This window comes from Pelodiscus sinensis, chromosome 23 (assembly GCF_052426305.1).
Source record: "Pelodiscus sinensis isolate ZL-2025 chromosome 23, ASM5242630v1, whole genome shotgun sequence".
Lineage (NCBI taxonomy): Eukaryota > Metazoa > Chordata > Testudines > Trionychidae > Pelodiscus > Pelodiscus sinensis.
In genome coordinates, this window is record NC_143074.1 from 6947357 (window position 1) to 6964295 (window position 16939).

The following is a 16939-nucleotide window of genomic DNA, read 5'->3' on the forward strand; positions in this document are numbered from 1 at the left end:
CCTCCTGCCCCCAATCTCCAACCTTAAAAACTCCACTTGGGATCCAAGAATCAGGTTAGATCCCTGCTTTCTGGGGCAACATAACCAGTAATACAGATTCTGCAGGCTAAATTAGACCCATGCAACCCCACTGCCATCAAGAGGCTTGCTCAGGTGACACACAGTGAAATAGACTGCCGCTCACTCGCTCTCAGATGCGCTAGCACCGTGGGTAGAGCAGCAGGAGAAGCTCCTCTATTTTTGTCACGCCAGTCAGCACAAAGGACTCTGCGTGTGCACAGGGAACAGAGATGCTGAATAAGAAGGTGCTATTTTTACTTTGTTACAGTTCAGCGTCAAATTGCTGTCTTTACATGACTTTGCCCAAGGTCACAGAGCAAGACGATGGCAAAACCAGGGATAGAATTGATGAGTCCTGCCTCCCCTACTTCCGTTCTAACCCCTACGCCACGCTATCCAACCTTGCTGACATTCCCGGTAGCTAGAGTGATGCCAACAATAAGCACCTTTTGCAGACTCACACCCAACCACTGATGAATTGAAGGCTAGAACAATGTCCAAAACCAAGATCCATTCATCCACGTAATGGTAAATAGAGCCCTGTGTGGACGCACAATTTGTATCCACATCTGTATCTGCAAAAATGAGCTGAGGATACCAGCAACAACATCCGTGTGGATGCGGATACCCATGGGATTTGCAGGGTTCTAATGCTCAGGTGACTGGACACTGTACGAGTTGCCAACTCCTTCCTCTTGGTCCTTCCCAGCTCAATCCACTGGCCAGCCAGGTCTGGGACGACAGAGACTGTCTAAATTCACCTTCATAAAGAAACCCGAAGCAGAAGAGATGGGTCTCTTTGAAGCCAAGATTAAAGAAATGACGACTTGAGAGCCCCAAGGAAATGAGCATACTGACCGGTCCCTATTTATTTCAAAAAGCAAAGGCACAGCATGCTTTCCTTCCGCACTAGCAACGCTCATTAGAAAGGAGACGGGTGGCAGGGTCACTGGAAACATCAGAAATGCCTCATTAGTGACATGAATCCCAGTGATGAGAGGAAACTAACTCCAGCTAAGACGCCTGACAAGGTTTTGCAGCTCACTTTCCCTTTTTTATTGTGACGTTTTGAATGAAAATACTTAACCAAGTGGTTCTGCAGAGAGTAAATTGCCCCTTTTTATTTATTCTGCTGCATTTTGTAACTACGAGCTGCCTTTTGGTTGGAGATGTTTAGAGATGAAGGTCCAGCTTCCCCCACCGAATCCTCACTGGCGGCATCCGGGGTGGGCAGGCAGTGGGGGAAGCAAACATCAGTGTGGAGCTGAGCTGGGCTCCTCACTCTTCAAAACAGTTTTGGGGGGATTGGACATTGCTCTTAAGACTCACAAGCCATGTACCTAGCTTGCAGTGCACGGGATAGCAATGCAACCGGCTCTTGGATCCATTGAGTCACCTAAGCAGGTGTCTGACTAGAAGCGCGTGAGTCACGCCTAGTCTAGATAGTTGACATCAATAGGATTTAAATCTACGTAGACAAACATCTATCAAGAGTGGGCTAGATCAGTGGTTGCAAGTACAGGGCATGCCCCAGTATTGGGTCATGGACTGTCAGGCCTTGCAGATTTGAATCACAACGCTTTCTGCAGCACAGCCCCTCAAAAGGGCCGTGCAGCAGGGACCTGGAGAGGAAAGAGGTGTGGGACGGGTGGGAACTGGGGAGGGGAACAAGCTTTTTGGCCAAGCCAATGTTAACTATAAACATCCAATTAGATTTGAAGTGACATGATTTTTTTGGAATATCAATTTGGAAGACACAATGTTTCAAAGCAACCAAAATGTAGTTGTATTCCACATTTGTGTGTGTGTGTGATAGAGTGGCTAGTTTTAGACTCAAAACACAACTTCTGATTCTTTCCATATTTTTATATATATATCTATATGGAGATCTACCTATCCCATAGAGCTGAAAGGCATCTTGAGAGGTCATTGAGCCTAGTCCCCTACCATCTTGGGAGGACCAAGTACCATCCCTGACAGATTTGCCCCCAGATCTCTGAATGGGCCCCTCAAGGATTGACATCACAACCCTGGGTTTAGGAAGCTACTGCTCAAACCACTGAGCTATCCCTCCCCCTCCCTGAATTGTTGTTTCCTAACCAAAAGTGCAGGTTGAATCTCTCTAAACTGGGACTCTGGTCTGGCAACAGCCATGGTCCAGCAGGAGCTGACACTGGGCCAGAGTGCAGGGCTGGGTAACATGGTGGGACTAGCAGGGCCAGCTGCAGGCTCCCGCTGGTGGTAAAGCCAATCACATGGCTAAACTTTCACCCAGCTTTGCTTAGCACTGCCTGAAAAATCAGGGCCCTCGAAGGCATCGCAGTGGGGTGCCCAGAACTTTAGAAAAACCTTCCTAATCATAGCCAAGGCCAAAGTCATCACAGAACATGCGCCTCTTGTGAGGGCACCATGCCGGGGTACAGCATCAGCAGCTTCTGTGTACAGCGCTGCCTATGCAGGAGCAATCCAGCCTCAGACACTTGGCTGGAAATGGCTGTGAAGAGGCTGAATTTTCGCTTTCCAAAGTCCTTCCCCTGTGCTTGTGGAAGCCAGGCTCCGACGTGCTCCTCGCAACACGCTTCTCCGCTATTGATTTTCACACCGCCAACGGCGTTCTCAGGGGCACTTGCTCCAGGATTTCAGGGCGATTTAGGGACAAATGCCGAACGGCCTCTCAGTTTGCATCTGCACTGAGACATGGGCACGGTTCTCCGTGGCTGCAAATCACGGCCTTTAGGCATCTCTCTGGCTGATGGCGCCTGCAGATCAGGTGGCAGGAGATCCAGATGCCATCATTTGTGGCTGCAATCGATTGCAGCCACAACATTAGAGGCCAGATTAAGGTCCCTTTTAAACTGCAGGCCTATAACTCATGTATCTGTGAGAGCAAAGGGACAGTGTCCAAGCTAAGAATCACCAGAATTAATCAGGCCTTGCCTTCTATCTAATAACCCTCTAGCACTGAAATGTACCTTCCATCTGCCCGGAAATACTCAATTTCTAGCTCCCCAGCCAAGTGGCAACCAAACAAGCTCAGCTTCCTAAGCCAGCAGCAAAGGTTTGATCCGTCACCTGGGCTTGTGCCATGGGAGAAATACGTCCATCACCATGATGATTCCTGCCCCTGCCCTGGGCAAAACCCTAGGCTGCGTCTAGACTGGCATGATTTTGTGGAAATACTTTTAACGGAAAAGTTTTTCCGTTAAAAGTATTTCCGCAAAAGCGCGTCTAGATTGGCACGGATGCTTTTGCGCAAAAAGTGCTTTTTTCTTCAAGCGGCCAGTGTAGACAGCTGGCAAGTTTTTGCGCAAAATCTTGCCAGTCTAGGTGCATCCCTAGAGACCCACCCAGAGCCTGCCCTTCCTGAGGTGACAAGCTCTCCCAGCTTCCTCCTCTGGTGAGCAGATCACTCCCAGCCATCCTGTCAATGTCCTCACAGACACTAAGAACAGAAACAACCTTCATGGTTATTTAGTTTGACCTGCACAGCACTGGCCCCAGAGCCTCACCTGCCCCAGGCTCTGGCTCAGCTACCACAGTCCTGTCCCAAGCTTGTGAGCAGGCAAAGCAAAGCTCAATACCTAGCCTGTCTCTAAGGACATGCTCCTGCCATCACTCAGCAGCAAGGTGGAGAGCACACCTGCCTGTCATGGCTCTCGTTAGCACAGCATCTGAGCCCCCAACTGCCTGTAATGCACAGATCCCTCCCAATCTGCTTGGGAGGCAGGCCAGTGCTACCATTCCCACTGGGCACAGGAGGAACCAAGAGGCTTAGTGACTTGCCCGAAGTATAGCCAGGACTTGAACCCAGGTCTTCCAAGTACTAGGCTAGCAACACTACACCAGCCTTCCTCTCACCCACATCAGTGGGGTGCAGGGCATGTGTTAGCTAAGATGCTTGGGCAGAATCCCCCACTAGGAAAGGGCCCACGTGTCCTGACACTACTCATGAGTGAGCTCATCCCACAGCTTCTCCCTGGATCCCCTCTCCTCAGCCATACCTGCATGAGCCTGCAGGACCCTTCCTCCCCAAAACTCCCCCGTTCATTAGCTTCATGTGACTCAACTCCAGCCTTTATTCCCTCATTCCCCAGCTACTCAGCTCTCATCTGTCTCCAGCGCTCCTGTTGCTAGGAAAGGAAGATCACAACACCAAAGAAAATTAACTCGTCTGGAAGGGGTGCAAACAACTTTGTTCTCTCTTTGCCAGGCCCCTGCTTGCCCCCTCTCTCAGCAAAGATCACCCTCTCTCTCCCTCTCTCCTAAGTAATCATGTCTGCAGAGCTTGCTTCCAGTTCCACAGGCTGTCACAGTCTCGTCCACAGCTTCTACAATAATACCCAGGGCCTTCCTGAAGTGTAGCACCTCTCCCCAGAGGGGAAAATGTTGCAAGTGTTTTCTGAAATAACAGCCGCTGTTTTCCTTACTCCCCCCTTCCTTTTTCAAGATGATCAATCATGATTTTAGCTTCAGATGATCAAATCCATCTGTCTCTCAAGCTTCTAATCACACATTGCAATATCTTGCCTTTCCCAGGATACTCCCAAGGGACAACGAACAGGGAAATCAGCAATGGATTTGGAAATTAAAAAGAATGACATATTCCCTCCTACCTGGCATTTCTCTCTCTCTCTCTCATATATATATACACACACTCACATGCATTTTGAAATGTGCATGCAAATGTTCTCTCTATTCTTTTCCATGCATGTGCAGAATAAATAGTGCACTGAAGCATGTGTGAATGTGCACCACCAGTAGAAACAAAACCTAGCTGTGGGCGCTCTGCTAATCAGCTGGGTGGCAGCACCTGAATCTCTCCTGAGCAGCCACACAAGCACCCAGCTTACGGGGGACACTGGTGCATGCTCTAGTTCAGGGGTGGGAAACCATTTTGGCTCGAAGGCCAGTGACCCACAAAAAATCAGTTGGGAGCAGGGAAGAAAAAACAGGGAAGAAAAAAAAACAGGGAAGAAAAAAAAACCAGTGTCTGACGTGGGCCCCGACTGAGAAGGAGAAAGACACTCCCCACATTCCTCTTGCATGCCAGAGACTACAGAGGGGCAAGCTAGTAGATACTGTGTGCTCCAACCATAGGGGTTTGGTGGGGGGGACTGGAGCACCAACATGGGCTCACCAGTGCTGGTTCGGGGGGGGGGTCCTAAGCCTCAGGGGCCATATCCAGGCAAGGCAAGGGCCACATTCAGCCCCCAGGCCTTAGGTTCCCCACCCCTGCTCTGGTTTATGGACCTGTTAGTGCAGATGACTACAAACCTGGGCTCCTAGGTACTGTGGCTGGCTCTGTCACTGACTTAGGGCATGATCCCAAGAGTGTGAATACTCAAGATCCATTGGACCAGGGGTCTGATCCTGCCCCCTCCCATTTCCCTGAATGGCTTGTGAGTGGAAGCTGTAGGATTGGGCCCCTACTACTGGAAGACTAGTGTTAGAGTAGCTAATGTAGGCATATGTTGAAGCTGTCAACAGGGGCTTGAAAAAGTCAAATTCAGTGGCAACTGTGGGTGCTCAGCACCTGTAAGAATCAGACTTATCCTGGGTGATCTTGGGCCTGCCAACTCCCATGTGTCAGTTTCCCCATCTTCAAACGGAAGAGAAAAATACCTACCGGTTTCAATCATGTTGTGAGTCTTAATTAACATATGCAAAACAGTGAGTTCTGGGAAGGACAGAAATGAAATCAATCTGACATCCTGCTCAGATTTCCTTCTGCTGACCAGAAAATGGCCCAGCTAGATGGCAGAGTGACCGCGGTAAATCCACTGGACTGTGTGTGCTTCCCACAGACATCAGAGAGATTGGCCGGCTGTAAGAAGCTGCCTAGGGACGCAGCATTCTGTGCTAAGTCACCCTGAGAGCAGGTGTTTGAACCGTGCACAAAGATGCACCATAATTTCTGCTGAGTCCAATGAGCTGGAGTCAGATTGTGTGAGGGATTGCAGTCCCCTGCAGGAGCATGACAGAGGATCTGGGACAAAGCGACTCTGGCAAGGAAAACCCTGTGGAGAGCATGTCCGCTTTGCTGGTAGAGTGACATTATCGGTAAAGGCACAACCCAGAGAGGGGGCACGCTTGGATTCATGCAGCATGTATGTCCTCTGTTCAGAGCAAGCTGAGGGTGGGGAGCAAGAAAAGACTCCACATTATGCCTGCAAGTGGCATGAATCCTGCACCCAAGGCTTACCCCTTTCCTCCCACACCAAGGCTGCTCACTGGAAGTAAAAAACAAAAGAATCAACCAGGAGCGCGGGGTGGAGGGCAGCCTAAAACCAGCAAGCACCCTGCTCGCTTTGCCCCTCACTCCCACAGGGTGGCAATTACAACCCGGAGGCTGCCCCGTGTCTCCCCCACAGCTGGTAGGGTCCCAGAGTGCACTCCAAGGCGATTGATTGCTCATAGTGATTCTCCTTCCCTGCCCCGATACTCATCTGTTTTGTTCCAGACTCATTTTAATCATTAGGAGCAGGGTGGGCGAAGGAGGAGAAGCCCCATTTCCCCTGAGTGATGTGGATTTCAATTTCCACCACTCCATGGGCCCAAGCAGGGAGAGCCAGGCCAGTAATTTACTGACAATTTCTATCTTAATACGTCTTGACTTTTAAAAGGCGGCATCGTGGCGGTGCTTCTCCATGGTGCATGGCAATCAGAGCCACAATTGTTTCTGACACTATCCGGGAGGCAGGCTACTTCTCAGAGTGAAATGGCAACAGAGAGAGGGAGAAAGAGATTAAAAAAGAGAGAGAAGAGAGGAAGGCAAAGCAGCTGTGTAATGACCCACATTGTGAAGTGCTGCCTGTAACGCACCATTGCCATTAGCCGGCTGCTCTAAATTGCTTAACAAGCATGCGGGGATGGGGGAGTAACAGAAGAGCCACGCAGAGACAGCGCCACTCGGGGCTGACCTTTCCCAGCTCCTGTGAATAAACATCTTTAATAAAGAAAGAGACACTTCACCCCGGTTCCCAGAGCGCTGAGGAGGGCCTGGAGAACGCTCCTGCAGGGAACAGGGTTGGTTTGGAGAGCAGGTGGTTGGGAGGTTGGGAGAAGGGCCTATGGCTGCATGTGTGTGTGTGAAAGAGAGGAAGAGACTGACTGTGATGCTGAGAGAGAGGCGTGTGCATGGAAATCAATGTGTGTGTGTGGTGGGTGTGTGTTTGTGTGTACGCATACCTGCATGTGTGTGTACATGTGCTGAGATCCCAGTGTGTGTGTGTGCACACCTGCATGCACGCGCATATGTTCTAAGGTCTCAGTGTATGTGCACACACCTGCATGTGTACATACATGTGCTGAGGTTCCAGTGTGTGTGCACACCTGCATGTGTGCGTACATGTGCTGAGATTCCAGTGTGTGTGTGCATACCTGCATGCGTGCATATGTGTTCTAAGGTCCCTGCATGTGTGCATACATGTGCTGAGGTCCCAGTGTGTGTGCACACACATGCATGTGTAAATACATGCGCTGAGGTCCCAGTGTGTGTGTGTGCGCACACCTACATGCATGTGTATACGTTCTAAGGTCCCAGTATGTGTGTGCACACCTTCATGTGTGTGTACATGTGCTGAGGTCCCAGTGTGCACACACAGCGGAGTGACAATGCCACTGGCAATCCGGTGTGTGTGCTGTGTGCCTGGGACAGGGAATGTCACAGTCAACGAGTGTGCGTGGGAGTAACGTGTAATAATGATGCAAGTGATCCGCTGTGATCTGCTTGCTGTTCACAGGCTCTTTTACAGAGAGAAGAAGGCTGATTCTCCAAGGTTGCCAAGTGACTCCATTGCACAAGGAAACCTCCCCCTCCCCTGCAGCAGTGTTACTCCATTCATGCAAAACTCTACTTAGGGCCACAAAAGCCCCTTCCAGAGGACTGTGATGCTGGAGGGTGTTAGTTAATGGCTGCCGTCAATCACAGACCGGGATACAGTCAATAGGTGCGCTAAGTACCCTTCTCTCAGGCCATGCAAAGGAGCAATTTTACCTGTTCCTATAATGAGCTGGCAAGAATCAGAAGCTACTACCCAAGGCACTGGGCTGCCTGGCAAACCGGAGCAGAGTTAATCAGTGTGCTGTGTGGGATTCCCAGGGTCCTGGCTGCAAATACAGGGACTGGGGATTGTTTGGCAAGCTGGGCCGGTGTGGGCGTGCACGAGAAGCCAAAAGCGAGATGCAACAGGGAGCATTAACCCTCGGAGGAGGCTGAGAGGTGGAGCTGCTTTTCCGCTCAGAACTTGCTGGAGAGGCAGACTTGGATTTCTGAGCAAGGCAACTCCCTGTTGTTTGTTCCTACTGTATTTGGGGAACCAGGACTTTGTGTGAGGGCTTGGGAAATAAGCAGGGTTGAACCAAAGGAACGCCTTCCTCTGCTATTAGCTTCTCCTCCCAGTAGAAACAGTGCTAAACAGAGGCTAGCCCTGGGGGCCAAAGAGGTGGCAGGGCTTTGGGAGGGGCACAGTGGACAAAGGAGGAGTTCCCAGAAAACTAGGAAGCAGGTGGCCTACAGAGGAGATAGCAAAGTCCATTTCCAGTCCTCGACACTTGGGCGAGAAAACGGCAATCGACTCTCCATCGCTCTCCAGCTAAGGCTAGAGCAGTCTGGTGCCACAGAGCAAGGCAGGAGAGAGGGAAGAAAAAGTAGGACAGGGAAGAGAGAGGCGAGAAGGAGAGACAAACACAGTCCAGTTGGCCACAGAGATTCCCTTCCTTGCACCCACGGACAAAGAACAAGCAGCTCCCACCCAGGGCACTCCTGAGGACATGCCATCTCTCTAGGTCACGAGGCATCCAGCGGCATACGTACCACACAGCCTGTGGAGTCCACTTTGCGGTCCGACACACACTTGAAGTTGCGAGTGCAGCCGCCGTTGTTGCGTGAGCAGTCTCGGACCGGCCCAAAGGAAGAGAGCAGATCATTGATGGTTTCAAAGTAGGTGGACAACATTGCTTCTTCCCTTGGAGAGAAAAGGCACGGTTAGAACTGGCGACTGAGCCGGCTGGGCCAGCTTCTCTGGCGGTGGCCAAAGGGCCACGGGGATAACTGGCTGGAACATTTTAAGTGAAATACGCTCTGTCACTGAAGCTAAAATGTTCCATTGGCCTAGTTACAGCCCTCTGCACAGGGGTGAATGCCCCTCGATGGACGTAATTCCTACCCACTCTGCTCAGCTTCTGCTACAGCTGCTTGCGGTGTCCAATCACCCATTTCAGGGTGTAGACAAGGGAGTTGATATTGTGTGGAAATCTAGCATCCCCGTAGGGTGGGAACCCAAACATGCCTAAAGATCAGATGGTCAAAGGTATTTACGCCGCTATCTAGTCAGAGAAACACCTCGTTGGATTTTCAGAAGTGCCCAGATGCCTAAAATGTTTTTGAAAACCTTACTAGGATGCATCTGCAACTTTAGGTACTTCAACACCTTTGGAAGTCTAGCCCTATGTGACTTACTTAGGAGCTCACGTCTCATTCACTTTCAATGGTCACTAAGGCTACGTCTGCGCTGCACCATTATTCCAGAACTATGCAATTAGCCATAAGACGGGATTTTCAGGTCTCTCCTCCATGTCCGTCTTCTTTCCTCAGCCTCCAGTCTCTCGCTCCGTCTCTCTCTCTCCTCCTCCTACTGCCTTCTCCCGCCCCCCTCAGCTCTCCTCCCCCTCCTGCCTCTCACTCAGGGGACCGTGGAGCCCAAACACTTGTTTGAGCTCCACACTCCCCGTGCTGCATGGGGAGTGCGGGGCCCAAACGGCCGCTTGCGCTGCTTGCTCCCCTGCGGTGGCCCGTCTGAGCGGTGCAGAAGTCAGCCGAGCACCACCCACACGCCTGGGAGTGGAGCCAGCCCCGATCACTTGGTGGGCGCACAGAAATGGCCCGCGGGAACCGCGTTGGGGACCACTGGTCTAGACCATCCCTGATAGACATTTATCTAACCTACTCTTAAATATCTCCAGAGATGGAGATTCCACAACCTCCCTGGGCAATTTATTCCAGTGTTTGACCACCCTGACAGTTAGGAATTTTTTCCTAATGTCCAACCTAAACCTCCCTTCCTGCAGTTTAAGCCCATTGCCTCTTGTTCTATCCTCAGAGGCCAAGATCAACAAGTTTTCTCCCTCCTCCTTATGACACCCTTTTAGATACCTGAACATGGCTGTCATGTCCCCCCTCAGTCTTCTCTTTTCTAAATTAAACAAACCCAATTCTTTCAGCCTTCCTTCATAGGTCATGTTCTCTAGACCCGTGGTCCCCAACACGGTGCCCGCAGGCGCCATGCGCCCGCCAGGTGCTCGGGGCTGGCTTGGCCCCGGGCACATGGCGCGGCGCTTGCAGGGGAGCGCCGGCCCCGGGCGCGCGGTGCTTGCAGGGGGGGGGAGGAGCGCCGGCCCCAGGTGCACGGCTATGGGGGGGCCCCGGCCCCAGGCGCATGGCTATGGGGGGGCCCCAGCCCCAGGCGCGTGGCTATGGGGGGGCCCCAGCCCCGGGCATGCGGCTATGGGGGGGGCCTCCCCCGGGCATGCGGCTATGGGGGGGGCGCCCCCGGGCGCGCAAGTGTCCCCGCCCCCTGGCACCCGGCAGGCGAATGGCCACGCCCCCTGGCGCCCGGCGGGCGAACGGCCACGCCCCCCGGCGCCCGACAACCTCAAAAGGTTGGGGACCACTGCTCTAGACCTTTAATCATTCTTGTTGCTCTTCTCTGGACCCTTTCCAGCTTCTCCACATCTTTCTTGAAATGTGGTGCCCAGAACTGGACACAAAACTCCAATTGAGGCCTAACCAGCGCAGAGCAGAGTGGAAGAATGACTTCTCGTGTCTTGCTCACAACACACCTGGTAATGCATCCCTGAATCATGTTTGCTTTTTTTTGCAGCAGCATCACACTGCTGACTCATATTCAGCTTGAGGTCCACTGTAACCCCTAGATCCCTTTCTGCCGTACTCCTTCCCAGACAGTTGCTTCCCATTCTGTATGTGTGAAACTGATTGTTCCTTCCTAAGTGAAGCACTTTGCATTTGTCTTTATTAAACTTCATCTTGTTTACCTCAGACCATTTCTCCAATTTGTCCAAATCATTTTGAATTATGACCCTATCCTCCAGAGCAGTCGCAATCCCTTCCAGCTTGGTATCATCTTCAAACTTAATAAGCGTGCTTTCTATGCCAATATCTAAATCGTTGATGAAGATATTGAACAGAGCCGGTCCCAAAACAGACCCCTGCAGAACCCCACTTGTTATGCCTTTCCAGCAGGATTGTGAACCATTAATAACTACTCTCTGAGTAGGGTTATCCAGCCAGTTATGCACCCACCTTATAGTAGCCCCATCTAAGTTGTATTTGCCTAGTTTATTAATAAGAATACATCACACAGGAGTGTGAAATATATCACACAGGAACGTGAAAAATCTCCATCCCTGAGTGACACAAAGGGTGTGTCTACACTGCCCCCTTAGCTCAGAACAAGATACACAATTTGAGCTACGCCAATTGTATAGTTTATTTTGAGTTAATTTCAAAATAGCTTATTTCAAAATTTGGTGCTGTCTACACAGCACCAAATTTCAAAATAGAGAGCTATTCTGAAATGCCCCTTAATCCTCATGGAACGCGGTTTACAGGGACGTCAGAATAGTGCACCCATTACTTCAAAACCTGTCAAGGGCACGCTGTCAAGATGAGGAAAATGCTATTTTGAGATACCGGAAGTATCCTGAAATAGCGCTGCTGTCTAGACGCACCCAAACGGACCTAGTCCATGGTGTGGACCACGCTTGGTTGATGGGAGAATCTAGCTTCCACCTCATAGGGCAGTGGATTATCTCTCCTACCGAGAGAAGCCTTCCCATTGCACCTTCACTGAAGCTCAGCATTTTAAATGTAGACAAGCCCTGGGTATCTACACTGTAGCATTTCAAATGTAGACATAGCAGGGTTCAAAAAAGAACTAGGTGAGTTCATGGAGGTTAGGTCCATCAACAGCTGTTAGCAAGGATGGGCAGGGATCGTGTCCCTAGCCTCTGTTTGTCAGAAGCTGTGAATGGCCAACAGGAGATAGATCACTTGACGATTCCCTGCTCTGTTCACTCCCTCTGGGGCACTTGGCACTGGCACTGTTGGAAGACAGGACACTGGGCTAGATGGACCCAGCATTGCCATTTGACAGGTCCTCTTAGGAGTAAGTCTGGGAGGAGTGGGAGAAAGGGGGATGAGATGTCATAGCAGTAGTGTTATATGTGCAGAGCTGCTGCTGGGATTCCAGGGTCAGACCCTGAGCTGGTGTAAATCACTGCAGCCCCAATGACTCCCATGTCCAAGCCGGGAAGGTGTGTAAAGCTGAGATGGCCCTCCTACCGTGCTGCCTTGGCCCACAACAACTAGGATGGAGTGGGAGCTGGGAGCTGGGAGCTGGGAGCTGGGGAGCGGAATCAATTCTCTCTTTTAATTAAACCCAGAAACACCAAATGAAAGAGGCTTTTGTGCCTCTTGTACGGCTGGTGATTTCTGCTGGCAGTGATTAGGGGAGAGGGGAGGGGAACCTCGCTCTGAAATGATGCCTGGTGTAATGGATCACCGCTGACAAAACATGGGCAGCGGCTGATGAGCCTGAATGAGCCATTACATGTATTAAAATATTAACCTCCTTGGAAGCAGGGGAGGGAGGGAGAGAGCTGGAGGGAAGCGTTTAAATGTCACCTCCGAGAGGAGCGGGGTGACAGCACCTTCTCCAGACAGAGGCTGTGTGGCTCCGGACAGACTGATGCTTCATAAATGTTTGTTCCATTGGCAGAACATCGCTACGGCAGGAAGGCCTGACAGGAGGAAATGTCACATAGAGGAAAGGACAGAGGGGGAGCCCAGAGGGAGCGGGCAGCACAAACTTTGCTTTGCAGCATCGAGAGGGGCTGCTTGGCTCTCCGGAGCCAGACTCGGTGGTCCACAGGCTCCTTTAAGGTGGACATGCTTGGCTTTTCCTTTTAACGCCGGGGTGGATTTCAGAGCTGCAGTATTTAATTCAACACCTCACACAACAAGACAGGGTCAGACAGGGTCGCAGGAAGTGGGTGATTTTCTACATGGCAGCCCTGACACTGCCCAGCAGTCCTGAGCTTCGGTGCCGCTGTTATTCCAGTCCTAGGACATCGCCTCCCCTCGCTACTGAGCCTCCTCAGGCCAGGCCTGCAGCAGCCCCCCTGAAATCCCAGGCCTGGGGGCACTCTCCCACAGCTCTGCCAATGCTCTTGAATGCAAACCTGCAGCCCCCCGCTCTCCAGTCCTAGGATCCCAACACAGCCTTAGCCCAGCTCTGCAGCACTTCCCGCTGTTCTGGATCTGGGCTCCGCACAGCCTTTGGCAGCATGCCTTTCTACCCTCAGGCCCCACCCGTATTCCAGTGGCTCTGCACAGGTACCTCATTTCTGCCCCACAGCATCCCCTGCTGTGGCTAGTCCAGGTAGTTCCACCATCCTGTCAATGCACCTTCAGCCTTCATCACCAAGTGCCTCACTAGCTCTCACCCCATCCCCCACTATCACATCCATGCATCTCGGTGCTGACCTGGGAGTCGGGTCCTAGACTTGTCCCAAGCAGATATTGCACAGGACATATTATGAGGTGAAAGAGCCCTTGACTGGCACCGCCAACCTCTTTTCTTCTGGGGGTCCTTAGATGGGGCCCAGGACTCAGAATCCTTAGTTTTATTCTTAGCTCTGACTTGGATTCACTATGCAGCCTTGGACAAGTCAATTAGACTCTCTGATTAGGCCCCAGTCACACACAGAGTGTGGGGGCTAACACCCTCTGTGGACAGTAGCAGGCAGAAAGCCACTATCTAAATGCTAAGCATGCCAGGGAGGCAAGATGCTGGCGCACTGACACTGCACCACTCAGCCTCTTAATAAAAATTTTACTGACCCCACAAGTATGCTCTTAAGTCCAAGAACAGTGTGAATATTAAATGCCAGTGATAATGAACCACAGGGTATTAACTAAGACAACTCCAACCGGTCGGCTTTATGGGCAATTCAACAAGACCTCTCCTGTCTGCCTCAGGATTAGATCAAAAGCATCCTTTTCCCACTCCCAACCTATGGCTGGTTTCTGGAGAACTGCCACCGTGCCCCGAACCCATTTCACCCTGTCAGTCTGAGCCAGGTGCTTGGCTTTACACTGGGACTAAATATAGATAGCAGATTCGGACACGTCCCATTGTTAATACATGCTCAGTGTCACCCAGCGAGAAATGCTAATGCTCAAGTCAAGATGGAGAACAAGAGTGGGCTGGCTAGACAGGACTGCTCTGAAACATCTGGCAGCCTGGGCAGAAAAGGGAGAGAACAGCCCCTCTGTGGCCAATGCCTCTTCTAAATCAAGTAGGTTTCAGCACAAAAAGACAGTTACCTGTTTCCGTCACTGGCGTTCTTTGTGAAGCTCATGTCAATTCAACATAGGTGGGAGGGGTCACCGCATGCACCGGTGATGGAGGATTTCCCCTCAGCAGTACCTGCAGGGGACTGGCTGCAGCACCCCCTGGAGTGGCATGCACATGCCATGCTATAGTACATAGAAAGCTGCCAGGCCCCCTCCTGCCCCAGTTTCTTCTTGCTGGAAAGCCCAGCACTGGGGAAGGAAGGTGGGATACTGAACGGACATGAGCAATGCATCCCGAAGAACATGTTACGGAAAAAGGTAACTGTCTTTTCTCCTTCGAGTGCTTGCTCAAGACCATTCAACATAGGTGACTCCAAGCAGTATTTGCAGAGGAGGGGAGAGGTTTAAGGACATAGTGAAAGCAACACAGCTCTGCTGAACCCCACTGCATGATGGTGTAATGAGCGGTGAATGTACGTATGAGGACCACTTCGCCACCTTGCAGGGACATGGGCTAGGAAGGCCACTACAGAGGCTACATCCCAATAGACTGTGCCCTAAGTAATGGAGGTAGCTGACCTCTTGCCAAGTCATAGCACATCTTGATACATGAGGTAATTCACTTGCAAATCCTCTGCAAAGATACCGGAAGGCCCTTTACAAGCTCGGCATTGGCCACAAACAACTGGATGGACTTACAGAAAGGCTTTGTCCACTCCAGGTAAAAAGCAAGCATCCTCCTAATGGCCAACACATGGAGGTACCTTCTCTCACTGGACTTTCGTGGCTTGAGGAGAAGACCAGAAGGAAGATATACTGACCCACGTGGAAGGCGGAAATCACCATGGATAGAAAAGTTGGGTGAGGTCTGAGCTGTACCTTATTCTTGGAAAAGATTGTACAATGAGGTTTGGATGTCAGGGCACCGAGTTTGGACACCCTCCTGGCTGACATAAATGCCACTAAAAAGGCCACCTTAGCAGCAGGAGGGCAGGAGGGCAGCAGCTCGAAGGGAGGCCCTGTCACCCTGGAAAGGACCAAGTTAAGGTCCAGGTAGAGGGACTGGGACCTGTTGGAAGAGCCTCTCAAGGTTTTTCAGGAATTTAGCTGTCAAGGCCTATGAGAAACAACAGAGGAAAAAATATTTACCAGTGAATTGGTAAAAATGAACACTAGAAAGGCTGCAGCTTAAGGCACCAAGCACCATCAGTGGCATCAAGTAGGAACTGAGGAGGGAAGGGTCTGGGAGCACCATGTATAGGATGGCATGTGTGTGCCATGCCAGGGGGTCCCTTACAGATACTGCTGAGGAAACATCTTCTGGCAGCAGTGCATGTGGTGAGCACACACACCTACACTGAATAGACACAAGCGAGCACCCGAAGAAGAACTGTTTCTCCTTCCAAAGACAAGACACTGCAGCACCTCTGGGGCCAGGGCACATTGGTTTCTGCATAAAGCCCTGAAATCCAGGTCATCGGATCACCTTGACCCCGGGGGCCATGGGAAGGTTGGGTTTTCATCCTTGAGAGCTCAATTAGCCACTGCACACTGAATCTCTGGCTCCCCAGGCATGTGTACTGATCCTTGTACTGACCTTTTCCCACTACCCAGGGGAACAAAACACACCTCTTCCTGGACAGCTCGGTGTTTGTCCTCTTGATAAGCCCATCGCTGCTGGCGTCACCCTCTGCCCCCAATGGCCACACTCCACTGAGGGCCAGGTGAAAATTGAGGTTTGCCACATCAGATCAGAATGGGCCATCACATCTTATCTCCTGCTTCTGATAAGTGGCAACATCCATGGTTCAGAGGATGGTGGAGGAGAGATGGAGGGGAGAGGGGAAGTCTAGCTGACTATGTATGGCTGTTTGTTAGGGGAAATAACCCCTCCTTACCTCACATCTACTAAGGCACAGCAGCACGGAACTGGATTAGCCTTTATGTTTGATTCTTACAAACTGCAGCAGGCAGTTCCACAAGTTGCCTTGAAAAAAAAGTTTCTCTTCTTTGTTCTACATTATCTGTTAATGTCACTGAGGGTATGTCTACACTACCCCGCTAGTTCGAACTAGCGGGGTACTGTAGGCATACCGCACTTGCAAATGAAGCCCGGGATTTGAATTTACCGGGCTTCATTTGCATAAGCGGGGAGCCGCCATTTTTAAAACCCCGCTGGGTCGAACCCCGTGCAGCGCGGCTACACGGGGCTCGAACTAGGTAGTTCGGACTAGGATTCCTATTCCAAACTACCGGTACACCTTGAACCGAGGTGTACCGGTAGTTCGGAATAGGAATCCTAGTCCGAACTACCTAGTTCGAGCCCCGTGTAGCCGCGCTGCACGGGGTTCGAACCAGCGGGGTTTTAAAAATGGCGGCTCCCCGCTTATGCAAATGAAGCCCGGGAAATTCAAATCCCGGGCTTCATTTGCAAGTGCGGTATGCCTACATTACCCTCCTAGTTCGAACTAGGAGGGTAGTGTAGACATACCCTGAGTGATT

General features: G+C 51.2%; 1 protein-coding gene across 4 annotated transcripts in view; it reads right to left on the minus strand.

Moving 5' to 3' along the window:
- Positions 1-16939, minus strand: part of ASTN2 (astrotactin 2) — a 733588-nt gene that overhangs the window by 305401 nt on the left and 411248 nt on the right. For all 4 annotated transcript variants that reach the window (XM_075905850.2, XM_075905849.2, XM_075905851.2 and 1 more), the window contains one exon: positions 8876-9026. In XM_075905850.2, coding sequence (XP_075761965.1) covers positions 8876-9026 — 151 coding nt within the window. The remainder of the gene's footprint in view (positions 1-8875; positions 9027-16939) is intronic.